Source organism: Mercurialis annua, linkage group LG7 (assembly GCF_937616625.2).
Source record: "Mercurialis annua linkage group LG7, ddMerAnnu1.2, whole genome shotgun sequence".
NCBI classification, from domain to species: Eukaryota; Viridiplantae; Streptophyta; class Magnoliopsida; order Malpighiales; family Euphorbiaceae; genus Mercurialis; species Mercurialis annua.
The window spans coordinates 3795743-3820554 of NC_065576.1; the positions used below are offsets into that span (position 1 = coordinate 3795743).

A 24812-nucleotide genomic window follows, 5' to 3' on the forward strand; every position below is an offset into this window, starting at 1 on the left:
TCTTATATAAGTAAACTGACTTTATGAAATGAAGTTTAGTTTTTTTTTCCAACACAAATGAAGTGTAGTTAATGATAGGAATTTACTTGGATTCTTAATTTTTTTAAGGAATTGCTATATTTCAATATTAGTAGTAATCAAATTACTTATTTAAGCAAATTATTTTAAGATCCCCACGTTTGTCATAATTCACAGTCCGTACCCCTTATTAGAAAATCAAACGATTTGGTACCTCAGTTTTGATTTTGAAAATTTGTAAGGCATTTCTGTTAATTCCGTTAATTAATTTCAAACAATTTTGACACTTTAATTTCAATTATATAAACGATTTAGTACCTTAGTTTCACTTATGTAGACAATTTGGTATCTCATTTTTAAACAATTTGGTACCTCATATTTTATTCCGTTAACGATTTAGTACCTATATTTAACAGAAGGTTCTTATAGTTTACAAAATTAAAACTGAGGTACTAAAGCGTTTGATTTTTAAATAAGAGGTATCAAACTGTGAGTTAGAATAATTTAATCTACTTATTTTGACTTATAAAAGTAGTGACATGCACTCAAATTTAATTGACTTGTTAAATGAAATGAACTACATTGGTCAATCATTTTAAAATCAACGTTTAAATTACTTTATTTTGATTAAATATCTCTAAACATGTCTGGAAAAAAAATATCTCTAAACATGTAGTATATGCGTTTATTGATGAGACTAATTTATTAAAATATATAAATATATAAATTAAATAGAATATAAAAACAATTTTTGCTATAAATTTAGGGGCCAAACAATGAGTAGCAAAGTGATAACATAAACGTCAAATCAAATTTGGGTTAGAATAGACAGTTACTAAGGTATAGACCGATTAAATTTTGCATGCAATGCAACGGGTGGCTGCTGGCGATACTGAATGTTAAATTTTATTATTTTAATTTTTTAGTTGGACCGTTGGTTGGGAGGTTGGGGTTCACTGAAACGCCGTCGCACCGTCGGCTTCACCTCTTGAAAATGGAATGGGTTCTATGAATCTGAGCCAGCTATCTCTCGCGTCTTCTGCCTCTTATCTATGAACCGACAAATATTGATTAAAAAATCATTGAATTGACATTTTGGCGGCGATTTATATTTATCTTTTTTTTCTTATTTTTACACCAAAACTGCCTACTTATAATAAATTCTACTATTATATTACTCTAACTATTTCCGCTCTGTTTTATTTTTAGTAAGTAGTTTTTTAGTTTTTATATAAATTTAAGATATAATTAAATATTATTGGTAGCAAGCGCTTGTGGGAGAAATCAAACCCACAACCTAACAGTTTGCTGGCTAGCGCTTATACCGTTTGAGTTAAAGCTCATTAGTTATTATTGATAGCACTTGAACTCTTAGCTCAATTGGTAAGGCTTTCTATGTGTTAGGTCAGACAGAGGCTTGATTTCGATTTTCTGTAACGGTTAGGGGTGTGCAAAACCGAACCGAACCGACAAATTCGGTTCGGTTCGGTTTGAGATTTCAAAAAAAATTCGGTTGGTTGGTTCGGTTTTGAGTTAAAAAATATTTCAGACAGATTTCTATGTAAACCGAACCGAAATAACCGAACCGAACCGAAATAACTGACCGAACCGACTGGTTCGGTTCGGTTTGGTTTGAAATTTTTTCTTTTACTAAAATTTCGGTTCGGTTCGGTTTTTTAAAAAGACCAAAATTCGGTTCGGTTCGGTTCGGTTTGAACCGAATGCACACCCCTAGTAACGGTTGGTTTAAAAACGATTTAATGGCTGAATAATATATTAAGAACAAAGGATCACTTTACCCCCCGAACTTGGCGCAAAGTATCAAAAACGTCCAAATTAGCGAAACCGGGTCACTTTTACCCCGAACTTGGCAAAACCGTTTCAAAAACACCCCTATGCTGATGTGGCACCCTAATTGGAGAGTGAGATTCTAAATACTCATTAATTCTAATTAAATACTCATTAATCATACTAAAATACTAATCTTAATTAATTCAGGGGCTTTTATGAACTTTTTTCAAAAAAAATTGAATTTTTTTTTACAATTTCCGGCGAGGAGGAGATCCTCCTCGCCGGAACCTGCTGCTCGTCTCAGACGAGCATGTCGGTGCTCGTCCGAGACGAGCAGAACCTTGCTCGTCTGAGACGAGCAAGGATGTGCTCGTCTGAGACGAGCACAGATCTGCTCGTCTCAGACGAGCACATCCTTGCTCGTCTCAGACGAGCAGGTTCTTGCTCGTCTCAGACGAGCAAGAACGGAGGAGCTGCTGCCGGCAGCTCCTCTGAGACCCATGGGTCAATTTTTTGACCCATGGGTCTGATTTAATGTTTAAAATTTTTTAATTTTTTATTAAAAATATAATTTTTGGGGATTAATTTGGAATATAAGTAAAAGTTGGAGGATTAATTTGTAATTTTAAGTTTGAAATTAAAAGGATGAAATTGTTATTTTTTTAAATTATTAGGTATTAATTTAAAATGTTTTAAAAAAATTAGGACTATTTTAAACTTTTTTCAATCAAAAACCACCTTAGAAAACCAAAACCCCTATTAAAACCGGAGAGTGAGGTACACTCTCTAGGGTGAGAGTGGGGAGGGGGGTTTTTGTACTAAATTTGATAAGTTCAGGGTAAAAGTGATCCCGTTTTGCTAATTTGGACGTTTTTGATACTTTGTGCCAAGTTCAGGGGGTAAAGTGATCCTTTGTTCAATATATTAAGGCTTAATTACTTAAAAACCGCCCACCTTGAACTTTTTTTTCGTTTATACCATGACCTAGGAAAAAATTCATTTATACCCTGACGTATGTGTTTATGTTTCACCTCTACCCCGAGGCATTAAATTAACCTCTTTTCATTTAAAAAAAAGTTTAAAATAGTCCTTCATTTAAAGAAAAATTTATTTCTAATTAAACTCTAATTAGTTTAGGTTAAAAATGAAGAACTATTTTAAACTTTTTTCTTAATAAAAAGAGGTTAATTTAATGCTTCGAGGTAGAGGTGAAACATAAATACATACGTCAGGGTATAAATGAATTTTTTCCTAGGTCATGGTATAAACGAAAAAAAAGTTCAAGGTGAGTGGTTTTTAAGTAATTAAGCCATATATTAATAACAAAAATTAATCTCCACTCACTCCACTAATCAATCTTAAGTAAGAAAATGGGCTAATAATCACCCATGGCACCTCAACTTTAGGGGTACAGGTGCTAAACCCCCTCATGTTTAAAAACGGGCGCTAAACCCCCTGATCTTTGTGGCGGCGCTCACTAAACCCCTTTTGGACGAAATATGACCAAAATACCCCTGGCGCCGTTTTTCCTGGTCAACTGACTTTTTTTCAAATAAATAAATAAATAAATAGTGGCGCCACGTCAGTTGCCACGTCACCAAACTACCCTAAAAAATTAAAACACCTAAAATACCTCTAAAACACCCAACCCAATCAAATCAACCCAATGACATCCAACCAAACCACTTTCACCCGAACCGCCACCACAGCCACCACCGCCGCCGCCGGGAAATTTTTCGGTCATCTTCTCCGATTCGAAGATGACCGGAAAATTTCCGGTCATCACCCCCAGATCTGTTCCTCAGTGAGGAACAGATCGGAATCTGTTCCTCAGTGAGGAACAGATCAGTGAGGAACAGATCGGAATCTGTTCCTCAGTGAGGAACAGATCAGAAGATCGGATCTGTTCCTCACTGAGGAACAGATCTGGGGGTGATGACCGGAAAATTTTCCGGTCATCTTCGAATCGGAGAAGATGACCGGAAAATTTTCCGGCGGCGGTGGTGGTGGCGGTTCGGTTGAAAGTGGTTTGGTTGGAGAAATTGCCAATTTAATTAAAACACAAAGGAATTTGCAAGATATTGAAAGAAAGTAATTTGATGGAGAAATTGCCAATTTAGTTCCATCCATACATTATAATTATTGTTTTTCCATTGCATATTTCACGTGAAACAAAGTTCAAAACAAAATGCAATATATTTGTTGAAAATAACCTGTATGCATAATTTAATAAAATAATGGACCCACATGTAGATGTATACACATGATATTTAGTTCACTTGATGAAGTGACGGTAGAGTTGCAGGTTCAACTTGGACTGCCTTTAATTTGTTGCTTTCATCAACTAATCATATTCATATAACCTATAGATTGTTACAAATAAATGACATTTAAGCTTTGGGACTTGGACTCTATCTAACCAATCAAATTTTATCCCTTTCCTTCGAATAGGGATAACAAATTTCCCAAAAATAAGATACTCAACAACTGCTTTATAAAATAATACTCCAATAATCACCAATTATTTAAAAAATAATATTTGAGTTTATTGTTTATTTAAATAATTTATTTAAATTTAAAATAAAATTCACTTAGATTTTCAGAAATTAGTCTAAAGAAAAATTAGACCCTCTACTTTATAGAAAACAAATTAGTTAAACAACATTTTTTTTTAAATTTAGTTAATCCCAATTAAGTAAATCAATGATATGCTTCTTTTACAATAAATAATACTAATAGTGTGCAAATGTAAAAATTAAAAAGCAGTGGGATGGTAAATCGATAATTGACTAGAGACTACTGTACATTGTACAGTGTAAAAAGAAAAAAATATATTAAAAATGAATCCAAGTGGTTAAGGATTATTGTTGTATAGAACGTGCCAACATGTGATGGCTAAGGTAGGCAGACAATGCAAACGCAGAAACCATCAATTTTGGGATTTATTTGTATATTATCAACTATATAATCTCTACTGCAATTCATCCCCCAAGTTTCATGCAACTTGCCCGACCTAAGTGTGTGTCTATATATATAGTATATATATATATATATATATATATAGTATATTAGAATTTAATAAATATTAATATAAACTTTATCCATCTATCACGCTATCCGTACAGTGATATAATCAAAAATATTATTTGGCGCGCTACTATTAGAGAAAATATTATAATCGACGGTTTCTTCATATTAATTAGAACAAGAGTTCACAAATGCGATATTTTCTAAAAGAACTTGCATGTACGACGAACTCTAACTTAGAGAAGCATACAGCTTTGCATGTGTGTGGCCTTACCGGTAGATAAAGCAAAAAAAATTATAACATATTATCAAAATAAGGTTGAATTTGTTTTGTCTTCTATGATCAATATAACTAAATATTTAACTTTTATAATTATATTACAATTTGAAGAAAAAAAAATTGTAATTATATCGAGTTTAGACTTAGATTTTTACTTGTGTAGCGTTGTCATATATTGTCCAATTGGTAAAAAAAATTAACATATTAACATTTAGTCGGCTTGTGGAACTTCAAAGATGTTAGATTGAGACAATATTTGACAATTTTTACGTAAACAAAATTAAGTTTTAATTCGAAAAGGGGTATTTCTATTAAATAGCACCACCTTTAGCCTTTTTTGCAATTTAAGCACATACTACAAAGTGTCTCAATTGTTAGCCCAAACTTTCCAATCCTTTTAATTATTAGCACAGGTCGTATTTCCGGCATCTGAAATCCCACGTGGCTCGCCGGATTGCCTCGTCAGCGCCAGCGTGGCATTTTTTATGCGACGTCGTTTTGGATTATTCCTACCAAATAACACGAACTACCATTTTGTCTCAAATATTAGCACAACTTTTCAAATATTTTTAAATTTTAGCCTAAAACCTGTTTCCGGCTATTGGAATCATATGCGCACATTTAAGAATAATTAGTGTCGTTTCACGTGTTTCACACGTGGCTCGCAGTGTGATTCGTCAAATTATTAAATAATATTTAAAATAATAGTTAATTAGGAATAGTTTATCATATATAATACTTTGGATGATTAATTTAATAGTTTAACGTTTTAAATTGATAATAAAATTTTATAATTATAAAGAATTTAAATAAAAAAATCAAATAATAATTAAAATATTAATTTATTAGAAGTAGTTTAACTTATTTAGAATTTTATATGATTTACATATAATTAAAATAGTAATTTTTAAATTTTTAAAATAGTTTATTTTAATATAGTAGTTTAATTTAATTAGTACTCTAAATTAGCTTAGCATATTAGTTTATTTTAGTTAGTACTCTTTTTTTAATAATTATCTCAATATAGCCTAAACAGGTTTTAGGCTAAAATTAAAAAATATTTGAAAGGTTGTGCTAATATTTGAGACAAAATGGTAGTTCGTGTTATTTGGTAGGAATAATCCAAAACGACGTCGCTAAAGAAAGCCACGCTGGCGCTGACGAGGCAATCCGGCGAGCCACGTGGAATTTCAGATGCCGGAAATGCGACCTGTGCTAATAATTAAAAGGATCGGAAAGTTTGGGCTAACAATTGAGACACTTTGTAGTATGTGCTTAAATTGCAAAAAACGCTAAAGGTAGTGCTATTTAATAGGAATACCCCATTCGAAAACAAATACAATTACAGCAAATTTTTCAATTTGAAATAATTATAAATCTGAAAAAGTGTAATTGAAATTAATAATTGATTAAATAATATAGTACTTTGAAGGAGTATTATTTATTATCTGGGGGTAAAATATCAATATACAAATTTATCCGATAATACAGAAACTTCTTTTTTTTTTCCTTCCGAAAGTTGGCGTATAAAATTTAGCAAGTTGCACCTGAAAAAAGGAGTGATCAATGATCTCAATCTTACCTCATTACCGGCCTTTTTCTTGACTGTTAAAGCCATTAATTCATTACCTATGTGCAGTGCACCCATTTCTAGGGCTTTTCTTTTATTATTCTTATTACCTATATTTTCCTTTTTGCTAATAAAAATAACAAGCAGTGCCTTTTAAGTCTCAGAGGTACCGAATCTAAAACCAATAAGAAAGTTTTTTCAGTTTTCTCTTTTTATAAGGTAATTAATTAAAATATTACCCAAAACTTGTATACTTTTTCCATTCCATTTCATTTATCGGGTTTTTATTTTTATATATACTAAAATATTTAATATATTTTAAGTAATATTTTTTGTACTCTTTAAATTTATAAATTAATTTCATCTAGGAAATTCATTGATATTAAAAATAAATAAATAATATTAATAATAGAATAAATCTTTTATAACATTAAAAAGTGTAAAAATGACAAATAAAATGAAATAGAAGGATACATCATATAATTTTATGAAAACATCAATTATCCCTAAATATACTTGCATAATAAATTATTTTTTTACAATTCCCACCTAATTCTTATTCAAAAATTAAATCAATTTCATTCTTTTAGTACACGAAGGATGTAAACTCTATTTGGGTATAGACTTTACAAAATTAAAGTATATGTTACATTTTAATCAATATAACATTATGATAAACATAAACTGGTAATATATTTTTTAATTATGACTATATATGTTATATAATTATATAATTTTTGTTAGTTCATATTAAACAATATGCGAGCATCTAGTACACTTCTAATCTTAAGATAATATAAACCTAACCGTTTTCTAGCTCTGGTACACTATAAACTTTATTGTCTCAAAAATTTGGAACGGCAGACCAGTTTAAAGTTCAATCTATGGATGATTGACATCCGGTCAGTCATTAGATATATGTGCATTCGAGGGGCGTTTTTCATAAATTGGAATAATTTTTTGAACACCGTCCAAACTGAATTTGAAAACTATATGGCTATAACATATTTTCCCTTCGTCATCCTTTGCATATTGAATTTGGCAAAAAACAGATTTGATTCTCATTAACTTGCAAAGAGAAGTTACATCAGCTTTTATACTCAAGCTGCTACTGATTACCTAGCTCACACGCACAGCACATTCCTAACTGAATATGACAGCTGGCAACATGCCATAAGCATAAAAATAACTAACTTCTAACTAATTACTTAGCTAAGAAGCTACACAGCCTAAACATGCAGAAAGCATGTTCTGTTGATAGTCCCCCTCAAGGTGGAGCATGCAAGTCTTGGATGCTCAGCTTGGATATAGAAGCTATAAACACTTGAGGAGATAGAGGCTTTGTCAGAAAATCAGCCAATTGATTCTGAGAAGAGACCGGAAGCAAGTGCAGCAATTTGGACTGAATTTTCTGGCGAACTATGTGACAATCAATTTCCAGGTGTTTAGTTCTTTCGTGAAATACAGGATTATGAGCAATGTGTATTGCAGATTGGTTGTCACAAAACATTAATGCAGGCTGAGAATGATGGACATTCAAATCTTGCAAAAGATAAGAAAGCCATTGAAGTTCACATGTAGCAGTGGCTAAGGCACGATACTCAGCTTCAGAAGAGCTCTTTGAGACAGTAGCTTGTTTCTTGGATTTCCAAGAGACCAGAGAAGATCCCAAGAAAATACAATAACCTGTGACAGACCGTCTGGTGGATGGACAAGTTGCCCAATCAGAATCTGAAAAACCCTTAAGAAGTAAAGAATTCTGTGAAGAGAAGAAAATTCCTTGACCAGGGGAGCTTTTGAGATATCTGAGAAGGCGATGAACTGCTTGAAGGTGAAGAGCAGTTGGTTTATCCATAAACTGACTCAGCTGTTGAACAGCAAAGCAAATGTCTGGCCTGGTTGAGCAAAGGTATATCAATCTGCCAATTAATCTTCTGTAGATTGAAACATCAGGGAGCATTTCTGATTCGTGATGCAAATTGACTGAAGAGACCATAGGAGATGGAGCTGGTTTAGATCCCAAGAAGCCAGTATCTTGTAATAGGTCTAAAGTATATTTTCTTTGGCACAAATTGATGCCTTTAGATGAGCGTGCTATCTCCAATCCTAAAAAGAACTTTAGAACTCCAATATCCTTGATCTTAAACTGCTCATGAAGAAATTTCTTGACTGAATTGATTTCTTCCATATTGTCACCAGCCAATATAATGTCATCAACATACACTAACAGTGCAGTGAAAGAAGTTTGATTGTGCTTAATGAACAAACTTGAATCAGCATGAGCCTGTTTGTAACCAAATTGAGTGAGAGCAGTGGTCAATTTAATATTCCATTCTCTGCTTGCCTGTTTCAGACCATAGAGTGACTTTTGTAGCTTGCACACTTGGTTAGGGGCAGAAGAAACATATCCTTGAGGTAACTTCATATAGATTTCTTCATGGAGATCTCCATGTAAGAAGGCATTATTTATGTCAAGTTGGTGTAAAAACCAGTTCTTGGAAGCAGCAACAGAAAGCATGACTCTGATGGTAGCCATCTTAGCTACTGGTGAGAAGGTGTCTAGGTAGTCAATGCCTGCTTGTTGAGTATACCCTTTGGCAACTAATCTTGCCTTGTGTCTGTCAATTGAGCCATCAGGCTTATATTTCAATTTGTAAACCCACTTGCACCCTATAGCCTTCTTGTCTTTGGGTAAAGAAGTGAGAACCCATGTGTTATTCTGCTGTAATGCAAATAACTCAGACTGCATAGCAGCCTTCCAGGAATCAGATTGAATGGCCTCATTGTAAGATTTTGGTTCAGAGGTAGCAGAAATTTGCACAGAAAAACATCTTTGAGATGAGGAAAGTTTATCATAAGATAAAACTGAATTGATGCTATGAGGGGTGGAATCAATAGGTTTGAAAACATAAGGTTGTTTTAAAGTGCATTGGTAGTTTTTAAGAAAGGATGGTGCAAATCTCTGTCTGTGAGATTGTCTGACCTTAACTAAAGGTTGGTCAGGGAGAGAATTGGTTGATGAGTGATCTGTTGTAGGTTGGTTTGAAAGATTAGACTGGCTTGAAAGAGGTGAAGTTGGAGCAGTAGGTAAAGAAGTGTTAACAGGTAAAGAAACAGGTATATTAACAATGTCATCATCATAAAACATATTTGAATTAGAAGATGAAATGTCTGTGGAAACAACAGATTTTGAAAAAGGAAAAATGTTTTCATGAAAAATCACATTACGAGATAAAAAATATGTTTAGTTGTAAGATCATACAACTTAAAACCTTTTGTTGTTGCTGAAAAACCAATGAAAATATTTTCTGATGCTCTAGCATCAAATTTGCTGCGCATGTGATCAATAGTAGATGCATATGCAAGACAACCAAATGTTTTTAAATTTGTGTATGTTGGTACCTTGTTATATAGAAGTTGGTATGGGGTTTTATTTTCAATGATTGGAGAAGGAATGCGGTTGATTAAGTAAACTGCATGAGATATGCAATCAGACCAAAAAATGACAGGAAGAGAGGCTTGAAAAAGAAGTGATCTGGCCACATTAAGAATATGTTGATGTTTCCTTTCTACCACACTATTTTGTTGTGGTGTGTATACACATGTGGTTTGATGCACAATTCCTTTAGAATTGTAGAATACTGGCATATTGAACTCTAGACCATTGTCTGTTCTTATGCACTTTACTTTTGTATCAAACTGGGTTTGAACATATGAGACAAAATTTTGAATGAGAGTTTGGACTTCTGACTTTAGTTTCATCATGTAAATCCAAGTATATCTGGTCTTATCATCCACAATTGATAAGAAGTATTTATGTCCATAATGAGATGCTGTTTTGAAAGGACCCCATATGTCCATATGTAAAAGATCAAACTCTTTATTAACAATGGAAACACTAACAGGAAAGGACAATTTTCTTTGTTTAGACAAATGGCAGATTTTACAATGATCAATAGAAGCTTTTGGAACACAAGAATCAATATTGTGTATAGCATCTAATCTAGGATTTGATAAATGTCCTAGTCTAAAATGCCAAAGTTTTGAGATATCAGCAGATGAGTTGTTATTGGAAATTGCAGCAGAGGTGATATTTTGAGTAGAACTAGGAACAACAGATTTGGAATGTGGAAATGAAGGCTGAGTCAAGAAGTATAAGCCATGTTCCTTTTTAGCTAAACCAATCCTCCTCGAGGTGTTGGTGTCCTGAATGAAACAATTGTTAGAATGTAAGAGTATGTAGTATTGTTTTGAATCTGTCAATTTACTTGCTGATATCAGATTGAAAGAAAAAGTAGGTACATACATGACATTTTGAAGAATGAAGAAAGGTGATAAGGTTGCAGTACCAACATGTGAAACTTTAACTCTTTGGTTGTTAGGCAAATGCACAAAACAATTTGAAACAATTTTATAACTTGAAAAATACTCTAATGAGCATATAATATGATCTGTAGCTCCACTGTCTACAATCCATCTATCATGTTTCAAACAAGTTTTTATAAAGCAGGACATAGAGAGTATACCTGAATTGTTGCCTGCTGGATTGAAATTGGTTGAGAAAGTATTTGCAGAAGCATGTACATTGTTATCCTGGTTCAGCAGACTCATCAATTGCATATACTGCTCAGTAGTTAACTGCATATTTTGGGCCATTGAATCATTATTGGTGTTCATAGGAGCTGAATAGGATCTGTTCATATCCATATTCACTGAGGATGGATAAGATGAATAAGGAGTGTTTGAAACATGCTGTTCATTCTCTACAGCACTGTCCACTTGATTAGTATAAGCAGTTTTTCCTTTGAATTTTGACTTAAATCCAGGAGGGAAACCATGTTTCCTGTAACATCTGTCCACTGAATGACCTGATAAACCACAATGAGTGCATTTGTACTGACTAGTTGTAGCTGTGAACTTCTTGAAGCTGCTGTTACCATCAGCCTTCTTAAAATTGCTGTTAGCATTTGAACTGGAAGCTTGATCAGTAACAGAATTCCCAGGGCTTGTGTTAGTATAGAAAACATTAGGCTCAATTAGTTTTGGCAACATCCCTGAAACTTGTCTCTCATGTTGACTAGCCAGGGAGAAGACTTTGTTTATGGTTGGCAAAGGTTCCATAATCAAAATCTGAGACCTAAAAGTAGCAAAGTTTTCATTCAAACCTTTAAGAAACTTGATGACAGTATCATTATCTTTATACACCTTCAATCTATCAAAAACACCACATTTGCATTGTGGATCACAAGCACAACCAGGAATAGGCCTCAAGTTAACCAGTTCATCCCACATTTCCTTCAAATGTGTGAAATACTCAACTACAGTCAAAGAATTTTGCTTAAAACCATTAAGTTCTTCCTGAATATCAGACACACGATATGCATCTTCCAAAGAGAATCTAGACTCTAAATCAGTCCAAGCATCTAAGGCTGCATCAATCCATTCTATGCTTTTACTAATAGTAGGAGAAACAGAGTTTTGAATCCAAGACATTACCAGATTGTTGCTCCTCTCCCACACAGAATACAGAGGATTATCCTTAGCTGGAACTGGAATCGATCCATCAACAAAACGCATCTTATTCTTTGCCAAAAGAGCTCGTTTCAAAGATCTTGCCCAGGAATGGTAATTAGGACCATTCAAAACTGGACTAACAAGAATGAGAGCAGGATTCTCATTAGGATGAATATAGTATGGGCTTGAAGGATTTTCCTCTTGCCTCCAAGCATTTTGTGCAGTATTGTTTGTCATTTTCAAAAGAAAAGGATAGATTCAGAATCGCAATGAACAGGAGAACAATAATCTGTAATTTGTTCTTGAAATGAATGAGAAAATCAAAGAGAATTGACAGAATCAGGTTGTTTGTTTCCTGAGAAAAGAAGAGAAAAAATAACTGCCAAGAAAAATCAGAGAGAGCTTTTTATGCTCTGATACCATATTGAATTTGGCAAAAAACAGATTTGATTCTCATTAACTTGTAAAGAGAAGTTACATCAGCTTTTATACTCAAGCTGCTACTGATTACCTAGCTCACACGCACAACACATTCCTAACTGAATATGACAGCTGGCAACATGCCATAAGCATAAAAATAACTAACTTCTAACTAATTACTTAGCTAAGAAGCTACACAGCCTAAACATGCAGAAAGCATGTTCTGTTGATATTGCATGTGTGAATATGTATGTGTGTTTTATGCGGATAGTATGTTTCTTTTACTAATATAATAGGAATTTAATGTGCCAATAATAATATAAATTGACGTACTCATGTTTTATAGATTGATAAAAACAAATATATATATGAAAATGTACTTATATGTTGGCATGTTGCAATAGATTGAGGTTCATAAATTAGGTACAATAAAAAAGAAAATTCGATGAAGTGAAGTGCATAAGAAAAATTAGATGACTTCATCATCTAACTCTAACCATATTTAAGATTATAATTAATTAAAAAGTAATTAAATATAAGCAGTGGAAGCTTCTTTAATGGAGACAAAGCTAAGTGAGACAAGTGATGAACAAGAGGAAGTAACCTATAATATGATGAACAGTATTTAAGGTCACGAGGAAGTTTCCTTTCATGCAATATACAGAGTACAAACATAGAACATTAGGTTAAGATCAAATAAAATAATTTCAGAATTAAAATAAAAGTTGATCGATTTCAATATTTTACAGATGTAGAAAATGCTACCTATTAATGGTATGGACCCTCACCAGGGGGTGTAAATGAGTTGGACTATCCGTGAATTATTCGAGATCTACTCGAAAAGAATGCGAGACTGATTCGAAAAATTAGAGCTTACCTCGAGTATCAATTAAAGAGGCTCGCGAGTTTAAACGGGACTCATATACATATAATATTAATTTTTTATTATTATTATATTGACTTTGTATATCTTTAAATTAAAATACGTATGATTTTAATTAATTAAATGCTATATTTTTATAGTAAAGAAATTAAAATACATCAATTATTATATTTTAATTTTTAATTGTACTTTTTACTGAATTTGAGTCAAGTCTGAGCTCGAGTAGCTCGGTTATTATTCGAGCTTCAAAATTTCGGCTCATTCAAGCTCGAGCTTGTATAACACACTCGAGTTCGAGTTCGAGCTTGGCCTAATTGGACTTGCCCGGCCCGTTTACATCCCTAACCCTCATTCACAAGGTATACATATAATTCAAAACCGAAGTGAATTTTATTTTATTTTTAAATCAAATAAAATTAATTTTTTTACAATTAAAAAAGTTCAACATCGAACTCCATTCTACAAAACTTTTATCTAGATGGAAGTTAAAAAAATTCCTAGTTTGAAATATGCTAGAAAAATAATCCGAGTTTGAAAACTTCTCACTATATATGAACTAATTGGTTAAGTTGTTTTTTTGTGTAATTTGTTTATTTCAGTTCGATTACCATTACAATTTGATAGAAAATTTATATGTTTAAAATCAAAATTTCTTTATAATATCCAACTCAGGCAATCTAAATTTAAATCGAGTGATTTATCATACTCGAACAATTAAAAAGCTTTTAAACTACCTTACACTACTGTTAGTATCAAAGTGTTTATCGAATAATTATTGTTCTGACGAATAAGCTAATTTGCTCAATCTTACTCGTTCTCTCGAAGAAGTGAGTTTTACATTGTACATTACTAAATATAACTAGACGTAGAGTTTATGACCACTTTATGACCGTTAATTATTCGCCTTTTACCTTAAGTCATTATTTTTTAGATTGTGTTTTTATTTTTTGCAATATTAATTTTTTAAATTTATTTTTCATTTTATTTTTTAATTATAAATCATTGGTTATCATTTTCTTATTTTCTCATCCCGCGAGTATTCACTCCTTTCATCTTCCATCCTCGCACCACATTGTGTATTAGCTATAAATGAGTTGTAAACAACTGTGAAACGAATCGCATATGGATTGTGTCAGTCCAAAGTTTTATAGGATATAGTAGTATATAATATAATATAGTATTTCTCTAAAATATTTAGATTTTCATTTGATCAGATTTTGTGAGCTGGTCTTATTGCAATTACAACAAAAGGTGTTGCTTGTCACTAACTATCATCACTGTCCAATAATTTCACTCACTTGATTTCCCAATTTTCATTTTAATCACAACAAGGTGTTGCCGGTCACTACCTATGATTAATGTCCAATAATTTCACTTTTACTTGATTTCCTGTATCAAAACTATATTTAATTTTGCATGTTCATGACCCTTACACAAAGTATGAGGTCTACCACATATATTGGGTATTATTTAATTAAATTGTATGAATCCTTTTTAGAAACTTACACCTCATAAAAACATAGGCCTAGTGAGTTTAATTTTTTCAAATTTTATTTTATTTTTTTAAATAAATAAGTAATTTTTTAATTTGATAGTTTTAGCAATTTTTTAAAATTGACACTAATTCTAGTTCAATTTCCAAATTAAATTTAATTGGCATGTGACATGATATATAAAAAAAATTAAAAAGCATATGTAAGACTAAAAAAATAAATAAACTTCTAAATTGCGAATTTTTCAATTTTATTATTTCATCATAAACACGCTGCATATGTCAAATTGAACAGTTAATAAATGAATATAAATTCTTATATTTGATTAAAAAAATTGGCATAAAATTTATAGAAAAAAACACTAAAAAGTTTAAATTATTTTCATTATTAGACTTAACTATAGAAACTATTCTTGATTTTCAAGTCTTAACATCTTGGATTGCCCAAAAGAAATCATTTTTGCCATCCATTACATAAACCTATCATAATTATTGCAAAATTATTTTCAAATGCATGTTACATAAATAGAAAAATATTACATTAACTTAATATTGAAGAAGTAAATGAATGAGGCAGGGCATTTAAATTGATGTGTCAATTCTAACTTCACATTAGACACACATTGAGGGTTTGCGTCCAAAGACAGCTACATTTCTCACCATATGCTTTCACTTCAGACAAAGACTCCATTGGATGAGTTAGACATGCATTAACTATTTTTTTTTCTAGCTCAAAATTAACTAACAAAAAATAAGGATTTTTGTCAAATAGTGTTTTTACTTTTTACAATACTAATCCATGTTTAGGAGTGTAGTGGTTGGTAGATTAAATTATTGACAAGAGTGATTGGTTTAGATTTTAAACTAAATCAATAATTATTTATTTTGAACTATGACACAGATTAATATGTATCCGCTGGATAATTCGTTGATAATTCCGTTAATAATATAATATTTTTTATTATTCAGTCAGTAAAATTCGTAACAAAATTACAAACATGTTTCGGTGTACAATTATATTGCGATTACTTTTGAAGAAAAAAAATTATATAGAAAACAAACAATATTTTACCAATTTCTGTATAGAGATATATATTACATAAATTGCAGATTGTTTTTTAAAAATTCACGATATCCGAATGCATTTGGAGAGGTTTAGTCTCATCTGCCAATTTGCCAATGCAAATATCATTTAGTTGCGCAATTTGTTGCATATGGATTTTTTGTTTGTATGAATAATTTCATAGGGAGTTAAATTGACAGCTAAAATATGGGACATATGTATATCAATATTGGTATGTTTTCCTTAACCTTGTTGTTACTTCAGTATTCACACAATTTTTTCTTGGTTTTTATAAAACAATTCAGCTAAAATTCAATATAGATTAAATTTTCTATTTACTCATGGTAGTATCATTGATTGTCTGAAATTTTTTTATCATAAACTTCTCTATAATAGTAATATTCTCCTTGTGCAGATAAATATTATAAAAAATTTATCTAACATTCTTTTATTATTTACATTTATATGATAACTAGTACAAATTTGTTTTTATACTTATATCAGTCGTAGATGAATTGCTTCTGTAAAGTTATATATTTATAATCTTAAATAATAAATAAGTAATTCGTTTCAAATAAAATAACATAAGATAAATTTAATTAAATGGTTTCTTTTGTCAAAAATACATTTTTGCGAGGAATAATTTTTCATTATTTATATCCCAACTCTCTTAATTATAGTGAATATTTCATTGTTTTTAAAAAAGATTGGATTTAGGGTAATTTATTTATAATATTAGAACGGTAAATTTTTCAAAAAAAAAAACCTAAAATATGATTAAAGGTAGAATTTAATTGAACTTATAAATTGTATGGAAAATTAAATATAAATAATATAAATTTTAATTAAATTCTATAAATGATGATATCCATTTAAATAAAATCAAGTATAGAATATGTTGCCACACTGCCAACAACTTGACACGATTTTTGTTAAATATTCGAATTGTTAGGTAAAATCTTCACATTCATGCATCACTAATTAGATTTTTCTCTTCATTATGTGTTCATGTTTTTCCTGTTTTGGAGACATTTTATTCATGTTTTTCAACACACCCAAAAAAAAAAACTGAAACAAGTAGTCTAAATTCAATCATCTAACCTAACTAGTGCTATTGAAATAGAAATCAATTATAATGGTGATTTTATTTAACAGATAACATAATATATTACTATTTATTTTGACAAATTTGAGTTCTTTTTGAATTATAACAAATTACTAGTAAATAATGAGAATTCTATTTGAATAGGAAATCAATTTTATTCGAAGAACTAATTTCATTAGGAATAAATCTCTAGCCGCGTTTACAAATATAACTTCAATAAATAAATCATTGTTTGATTAGGAAACAGCAATAGTTTTCCACATAACTTAAGAGCATCTCCAATGGTGCTCTTTATTTTAAAGAGCATCTTTACAAAAATAAAGAGCATCTATAATAATAAAGAGTAAAAAATTATTTTGTGTGCAATAGACTCTCTAGAATTTTAAAGCAAATCAACTAATTTGTAAATAAAAAACAGGTGCAGATGGTATTCATAAATAAAACCAGATTTTTCTTTTTCTTTTTTGATTCAAAAAATTTATAAATAGAAATATGAAGTTGGATTAAAAAAAAGGTTTCAGAAGCTTTAATTACAAGATTCTGACTTGATCATCGTCTCTATCAACAATTTTAGTTCCAAAATGCAGTCAATCTCCATCTCCTCCTTCTCCTATTCTCCGATCACACATCTCAACTAATATTTTCTCTCCGTCAAATAGAAAATCAACAGAATGTCTAGATAAACACTCTATCTTCATAAAGCTATAATCTTTATTTAAATTGAAAAAAATCTGATTGGTTTTCTATTTTTCTTGTACTCATAGTTTTGTAATCTTTTATGGGTTAAAATGGGTAATATCTGTACACGCAAAATTTCACAATGTATGAAGAAGCTCTTGCCGCTGTTCCTGTTGTCGCCGTCGAGAAACTCAGTGAGACAATGGATTTGAGGACAGCATCGTTGTTTGTGTTGAGAAAGACAGAAATTAATTAATGGAAACAAGAACACAAAAAACACAGTAAAATATGAAAATTGGATCGTGAAGGGATGAAAAAAAATAGAGGAATATAGAAGATATTTTTCCTGCGAAAATTAAGGAAATAGTATAGAGAAAATTGACACGTTCCATTTTTTTAATATAGAGAGTCAGTTTGGCTCTCTAGATATGGAGAGCCAAATAGACTCTTTATTTTTATTTTTAAAAATAAAGAGTCTATTGGAGTTGTAATTTACTACTATACTCTTTAAAATAAAGAGTTTTAGTTAAATAGAGAGTCCATTGTGGATGCTCTAAGTAAAAACTGGAGTTAGTACTTTTAGCAGAAAATCTTTAACCGCGTGTGGCGTGTGCAAATCTAATATCAATAATAAACTTTAATAATAAATGACGTCATAATAGTAATAAATGTTAAAATTTTCCTTTCAAAAATTGGAAGAATAAAGCAATAAAATCTGATAAATTTTATTAGAGTAATTACTTCACAAATAAATCTATATCTATAATCTATAACAAATATAAAAGTGTATTCGCGGGGGGAACACTTCCATTCACAGACAAAAATACCCTTTACATATTTGTGCTTAACAAATAAAAAAATGACATTCCTAATCCATAAAGGAAACATATTAAAAATAATTATCGCAGTAGCTACCATTATATATTAAATTCCTAATCCTAAAAGGAATTGTGCAATAACTATCATTATGTGTTAAATTCCTAATTCTAATAGAAATTGCGCAGATATATCACTATATATAAAAGAATATGACGAGTTTTATTAATATTAAATAATCATATTACAATATTTGTGTTAAAACTTTGATATTTTTAATATTTATTAGTTATTTACAATGAAAAATAATATAAATTTGTTTCAATCATATTATCATTTTTTAATTAAAACATTGATATTTTTTATATTTATTATTTATTTACAATGAAAAATAATATAAATTTGTTTTAATCATATTATCATTTTTTAATAACGACAATATCAAAAATTAAATCTATTGCTTAATTTTAATTTTTTAACATTTCCAATAAAAGAAATTAAAATTTTATAAAATAATTAAACAAAACAAATAAAAAAATACAAGTCTAATAAAATTTACATAATAATATATTATTAAAGAAATGTACAATTATAATATTAAATAACGGGTCATATAGATATCGTTAACGTGCGTAAATTAACTATAAAAATCATAAACAAAAGACAAATATAAACACAGTTTTAAAAAAATATTGATAAAAATTATTATGAGATCCTTGAATTTTAAGACACGTTTAAAGTAATAGTTTATGTGTTAATGTTTTTTTTAGAATTTTTTTTATGAGAAACAAACACTTGCACAGCAAGAAAGAAAAGAAAAACTAAACAAATGTTTTTTTTGATATCCTTGTTAATGTTTTCTAGAGTTAATTGTATTATAAAGCTTGTTTTTCAATTTTAATATGGAATTTTCAATTTTAATAATTTAATTCTAAACTATCAATTTTATTTTTAAATATTATGCAAACTTTGTGATGATATATATATTTCGATACACACATCATCAATTTTTTTATCAAAATATTATTTTAAATTTTGGATTATACTTTTTTTTGATGAATAATTTCGGATTATACTTAAAAATTTATATTTTTAAATTGTCAAAATTAAAATTCATATTAAAGTTCAAAACATTCTAATATCTTTTTTATGAATCAAGTATAAAATAATTGCAATTTGTAGCAACAAGTGTTTAAAATCGATGGTCGAACCAGTGACGACAACATCAGTTCACAGATCAACCAACTGAATAAAATATACAAATTTAATCCATAACTGGTTTTATCGACACCGTTAAATTAACCAACAATTATCATCCGGATCAAAAGGTCCATTCTGGTCCAATTAACTCAACTTTTAGTATTTAATTTTACGTAGACGGAAACCGACTGGTTTTCAATTCAACCCGTTGGTCAGGTCCGATTTTCAAATCACAAATGTAATTATGTGCAATACATAAATATTTCATTTCTCATATTTATTTAATTTTAAATTTTAATGGTAATTTAAATTATTATTTTTTACCAAATGGTAATTTAGACTGACTATTATGAAGCGTGTATACAAATCCAAACCGCGTGACAAAATGGAGAGATCCACGGAATAGGAATTGACAGTCCAAAATAAAATTTCCTATATTGCAAAAAACTTAGGAAAATAAAATAAATCTCATGCCGAAATAAAATCCTTGCCTATCACGTGCATTAATTATACCACCAATTAATAATTTTAATAATTAATCAATCAAAACACTTTACTTCCCCATAAATTAACACCCTTTCTCTCTCCTCTCCCCCTATAAATACCCCCACACAACCCCACACTTTTCAAACGCCACTAATTATTTTCACCTCTGTTTTCTAATTTTTTCTCTCAAAAATCAACCCTAAAATTTCAACTTCATGCTAAATTCAATGGAGTGGGTTCGCGGCGAAACGATCGGTTACGGTTCTTTCTCTACAGTAAGCTTAGCTGTACCGAAAAACAAAGGTTCTGGCTCTTTAATGGCGGTGAAATCGTGTGAAGTCGATGACTCTGTTTTACTCCAGAATGAGGAAAAAATACTGAGTCAACTCGGGGACTGTAGGAATGTAATTCGGTGTCTGGGTATTCAAGAAAGCGTCGAGAATCGGAGGAAATTGTTCAATTTGATGTTGGAGTACGCGGGTGGCGGTAATTTAGCTCAGCTGGTCAAGAAAAATGGCGGGTGTTTACAAGAATCTGAGATTAGAATCTACACGAGATCGATTTTAAACGGGTTGAGTTATATTCACTCAAACGGGTTTGTTCATTGCGATTTGAAGCTTCAGAATTTGTTACTGTGTAACGATGGAGAGTTAAAAATTGCGGATTTTGGATTAGCGAAAAAAACAGGGGAAAAACAGGGGAGAATTGAAGTTCGTGGGACTCCTTTATATATGGCACCTGAGTCAGTTAATGAAAACGAATATGATTCACCGTGTGATATTTGGGCACTTGGGTGTGCCGTTTTGGAGATGTTTACTGGTAAAACGGCGTGGAATTGTGTGGGAGGGAATTGTAATAATATTGCGGCTTTACTGCTGAAAATTGGGTTGAGTGATGAACTGCCTGAGATTCCTCAAGAATTGTCTCCCGAAGTTAAGGATTTTTTGTCCAAGTGTTTGGTTAAAGATCCGGTTAAAAGATGGACGGCTGAGATGTTGTTGGATCATCCTTTTGTTAAAGAATTTTCATCATCTTCTTCATCATCATCACCAAGATGTCCGTTTGAGTTTGAAGATCGGGTTTCAATTCCGAATTCATCACCGAATTTTGAGTTATCGGTGTCGGGATTTGACTGGTCAGCTTTGTCTTCTTCGGATTCATCTTCCGCAGCAGATAGAATCCAGCAACTGGTGTCTGATTCTGATCAAGTTTGCGATTGGTCGGTTTCTGATGGCTGGATCACCGTAAGATGAAGCAGAGGATCAAGATTTATTATTCAATTCTTTGATTAATTAGTCAGATTCCATTAAAAATCTGGCGATTTTTGTAAATTGGTAGGAGATCAGATAGACATAGCCATAGACAGAGAGATTTTAGTTAGCTCTGATTGGTTAGTGACGGTGGCTAGAGTATATATAACTATTATAATTGTTAGTATTATTTTAATTCAATTGAAAAACAGAGCAAATTGTTACTTTTCCAAAAAAAAGTGGCGTTTTTAGCAGATTAACTTGTTTGTGAATCTTTCTATTGTGAGGTTTATTAAATTTGCCTTAACAGACATAGAACAGAGTGCATGCTGATGCCATTTCTTTTTTATGCTTACTTAAAGTATAAGCTAGGGTTAAAAAAAACCTTCAAAAAGCCACCGTTTTTGTAAAATTTTGTAATTTTATATTTATAAAAAGTATGTTTTCGCTGTTTTTTATGTCGGTTTTTTTGTTTCCGTGTAAAAGGTGGACCTAGTAAGAGCGTATGGCATGCAATTGCTCGCCTATAATATGAAAAATATGGTTTAGCTCTTTAAAAAAGTATAATTTTTCCATCTTAAAATTTAAATTTTGTCGTTTTTATTCATTTTATAAATTTTCAGTATAATTGTATCTAGTTTCCGCCACGGTGTAATATAATTACTGTGTTTGCTGTTAATATAGTTGTTCATCATTACTATTTCTTTTTCTAAGAAAAGTGATATTTTTAGCAGAGTGTATGCTGATACCGCTTTATCATGTTTATGTAAAGTATAAGCTAACTTAGGTAATTGAATTATCCCTGTAATATAAAGTTACTATTGTGTTTTACTGATTACATAGGACCATGTGCCAATTTTTTCCAGAATCTACTGTGGTGCTATGTTAGTTTGTTGTATGTAAATTTATTGATGCTTATTTAAAAAAAAAATATTTTCCAGAAAAAAGTACTTAAATTTAATATTTATAAAAACTGAATTATTTGTGTTTTATGTTTTTTTATCATAATGCGGAAAGGAAAGTCGAACATGAGGTTTTCAAGTCGAATTACAATGTTCCTACCATTATAGACTATATATGTGAGGGCTTCTGTTTTATGATTCAGTGTTTCAATTTCCGAATAATATTGAGGTTTTCTCTATTTTTCATTTCACCGGCGTTTTTCATTTTCGACGAATTTTAAGATTTTCTTGTTTCCGTTTCATTGTTTCTATTTCTAAATAGTATTGAGGATTACCTTAATTTTTGTTTCACCTTTCCGTTCCATAATAATATTGAAATTTTCCGATTTTAATTTTCAATTTCGGCAATTTGGTTAGTTTTTGTTGATCTCGGTAGACCAACCATTCATAAAATTATTGATTTTTATTTATAAATTTTATTTTGTATCAATTATTTGCAACGACCAACAACTTAAATGGAATCAGAACTCAGAAAAATAAGGAACCATCCTAGAAATTATTCAAAGATTATTCCAAATTAGGCAGCCTCATAACTGTTGATTTCTGAAACGTGCTGCTATTTTTTTGTAGTTTGTTGAGGGGTATTTATGCTTCTTTGTCCATTAAACCCATCTAACCCTCTTTTTAATTTATTGAATATCCATGAACGACAATATAATTTAGTAATTTTATAATAAATCACATGTTTTTTTAATGATTTTTAAGTCTTTAATTGTACCACTTACGATCCTTCATTTTTCATTGACAATGATATAAATTGATTCATTGAAGGACTAGTACCAAACTAGCAGAAAATGCCAAATAAAAGTAACTTTATATAGATATGTCAAACTTTTAATCATAATGCAATTATTGTATTACTAATTACTTATTAGTAATCTTGATCTCAATCTTAATATTATATTAAAGCATACGAATCTTGCTTTTTCTAATTCTATTTAAAACTAATGTGCGAAACTCACTAGTAGTACTATAGTTGGATAAACAAGGTAATTAAACATGAATATTACTAAACATTATTTGAAAGCTACGGAAATTAATTTGTGGAACTTTTGTCGGATAAACAAACAAGGGTTATAGAAGTGCTATTTAGAAAATTGTGGATGAACTTTTGATAATTGAAAAAAAAGGCGTTAGTGGGAGAAAATAATTTCACGATTTGACATATTGTTGCTTAGCAATTTATATCATTTGAGTTATAATTCATCGGTAGTATTCAACTAAAAATCAATGTGGTATTTTTATCATTTTTGATGCTCAACGATCTCCCTTCCAATGCGAGATTATTTAACATTGGACCGTCTAATTTTAATCGCCATTTATTTAAGAGTGTGAGATTACTTTTTCTAAGAGCTCACATGTCTATGGTTCGCCACATTTCTTACGTATTTTTTTCTGCTCTTCTTTCGAACTGCACATTACCACTCTTTGACTTTTATTCATAGTCATCTCATTCCTATTCCATAGAACCTGACTTTGATTTTAATTGTTGGAATTAGGAGGAGTGCATTTTACCATTTGTTGGAATCATAATGTGCACGATAAATATAAAATTTTCATTTATAGTCTAAAAATGAAAAATCAATCATAGAGTAGACGGCACATTTAAACCAATATCAGAAAATAATTAATCAGTTAGCATGCTCCACTCGTATATATTCAATTTGAATTTTCCATTACACTTAATACTCAATACAAATTATTATATAGATTTGTAATATGAATTTAGACTCTTCAATCCATCCTTCCTTCTAAGACTTTTGGACATTTAATTTTGGTATTATCGATCTCAGGCTAAACAAATGTACATTCCAAACTTAAACTTATGTATCGAAGAGTCGATCTCGATTAAATCCAGTATGAATCCACACGAATCCGGTCTATGAACATGTAAATTCTTAGTAATTTTGCAATGACACATTCCTATCAGTAATAAACATGTGATCTATGAGACGTGCAAGGTTTGCGAGCAAAATAAACAATGTGATGTAAGAGTTGTGAGAAAGGTGTTCTATTTTAAAACATGTGATTTAAAAGTCAAGCAAAAAAACTTACAACCAAAATTAATTTAATTTTAGTTGCAAGAAGCCCAATCATTTAGAATGGTGGCAAAACACATATTTTGCATAATCAATAGATTATTAGTGCAACTTAGTGTAATTCACGTTGAAAATTAGGCAATCTTTTAAGGTAGATCGAGTTGTCTTTATTTAGCTTGCTTGTTGGTTGGTGCTCGATCATTTTCCCAACTCATCAT

The 24812-nt window shown here is 30.7% G+C and overlaps 2 protein-coding genes across 3 annotated transcripts; one reads left to right on the top strand and one right to left on the bottom strand.

Annotated features, from left to right (window-relative positions):
- Positions 1 to 799: 799 nt before the first annotated feature.
- Positions 800 to 12643, bottom strand: LOC126654991 (uncharacterized). 2 transcript variants are annotated; one of them, XM_050348995.2, is made up of 2 exons: positions 11213 to 12643; positions 800 to 1068 (listed from the first exon to the last, which is right to left on the bottom strand). In XM_050348995.2, the coding sequence occupies exons 1-2, from the start codon at positions 12435 to 12437 to the stop codon at positions 1025 to 1027; spliced, it is 1269 nt and encodes a 422-aa protein (XP_050204952.1). In that variant the 5' UTR covers positions 12438 to 12643; the 3' UTR covers positions 800 to 1024. The 2 variants fall into 2 exon arrangements, with proteins under 2 accessions (XP_050204952.1, XP_050204953.1); XM_050348996.1 differs by lacking the exon at positions 800 to 1068 and adding an exon at positions 10586 to 10892.
- Positions 12644 to 20476: 7833 nt separating this feature from the next.
- LOC126656152 (mitogen-activated protein kinase kinase kinase 20-like) lies at positions 20477 to 21853 on the top strand. The gene has a single exon (XM_050350652.2). It carries the CDS (start codon positions 20559 to 20561, stop codon positions 21594 to 21596), a length of 1038 nt encoding a protein of 345 aa, XP_050206609.1. The 5' UTR covers positions 20477 to 20558; the 3' UTR covers positions 21597 to 21853.
- Positions 21854 to 24812: the final 2959 nt, after the last annotated feature.

Coding starts and splice junctions, on each gene's coding strand:
- LOC126654991 (XM_050348995.2), bottom strand. CDS start 12,437: ATGACAAACAATACTGCACAAAATGCTTGGAGGCAAGAGGAAAATCCT. Junction 1,069..11,212: donor TCCAGCAGGCAACAATTCAG/GTATACTCTCTA, acceptor GTCGGTTCATAG/ATAAGAGGCAGAAGACGCGA.
- LOC126656152 (XM_050350652.2), top strand. CDS start 20,559: ATGCTAAATTCAATGGAGTGGGTTCGCGGCGAAACGATCGGTTACGGT.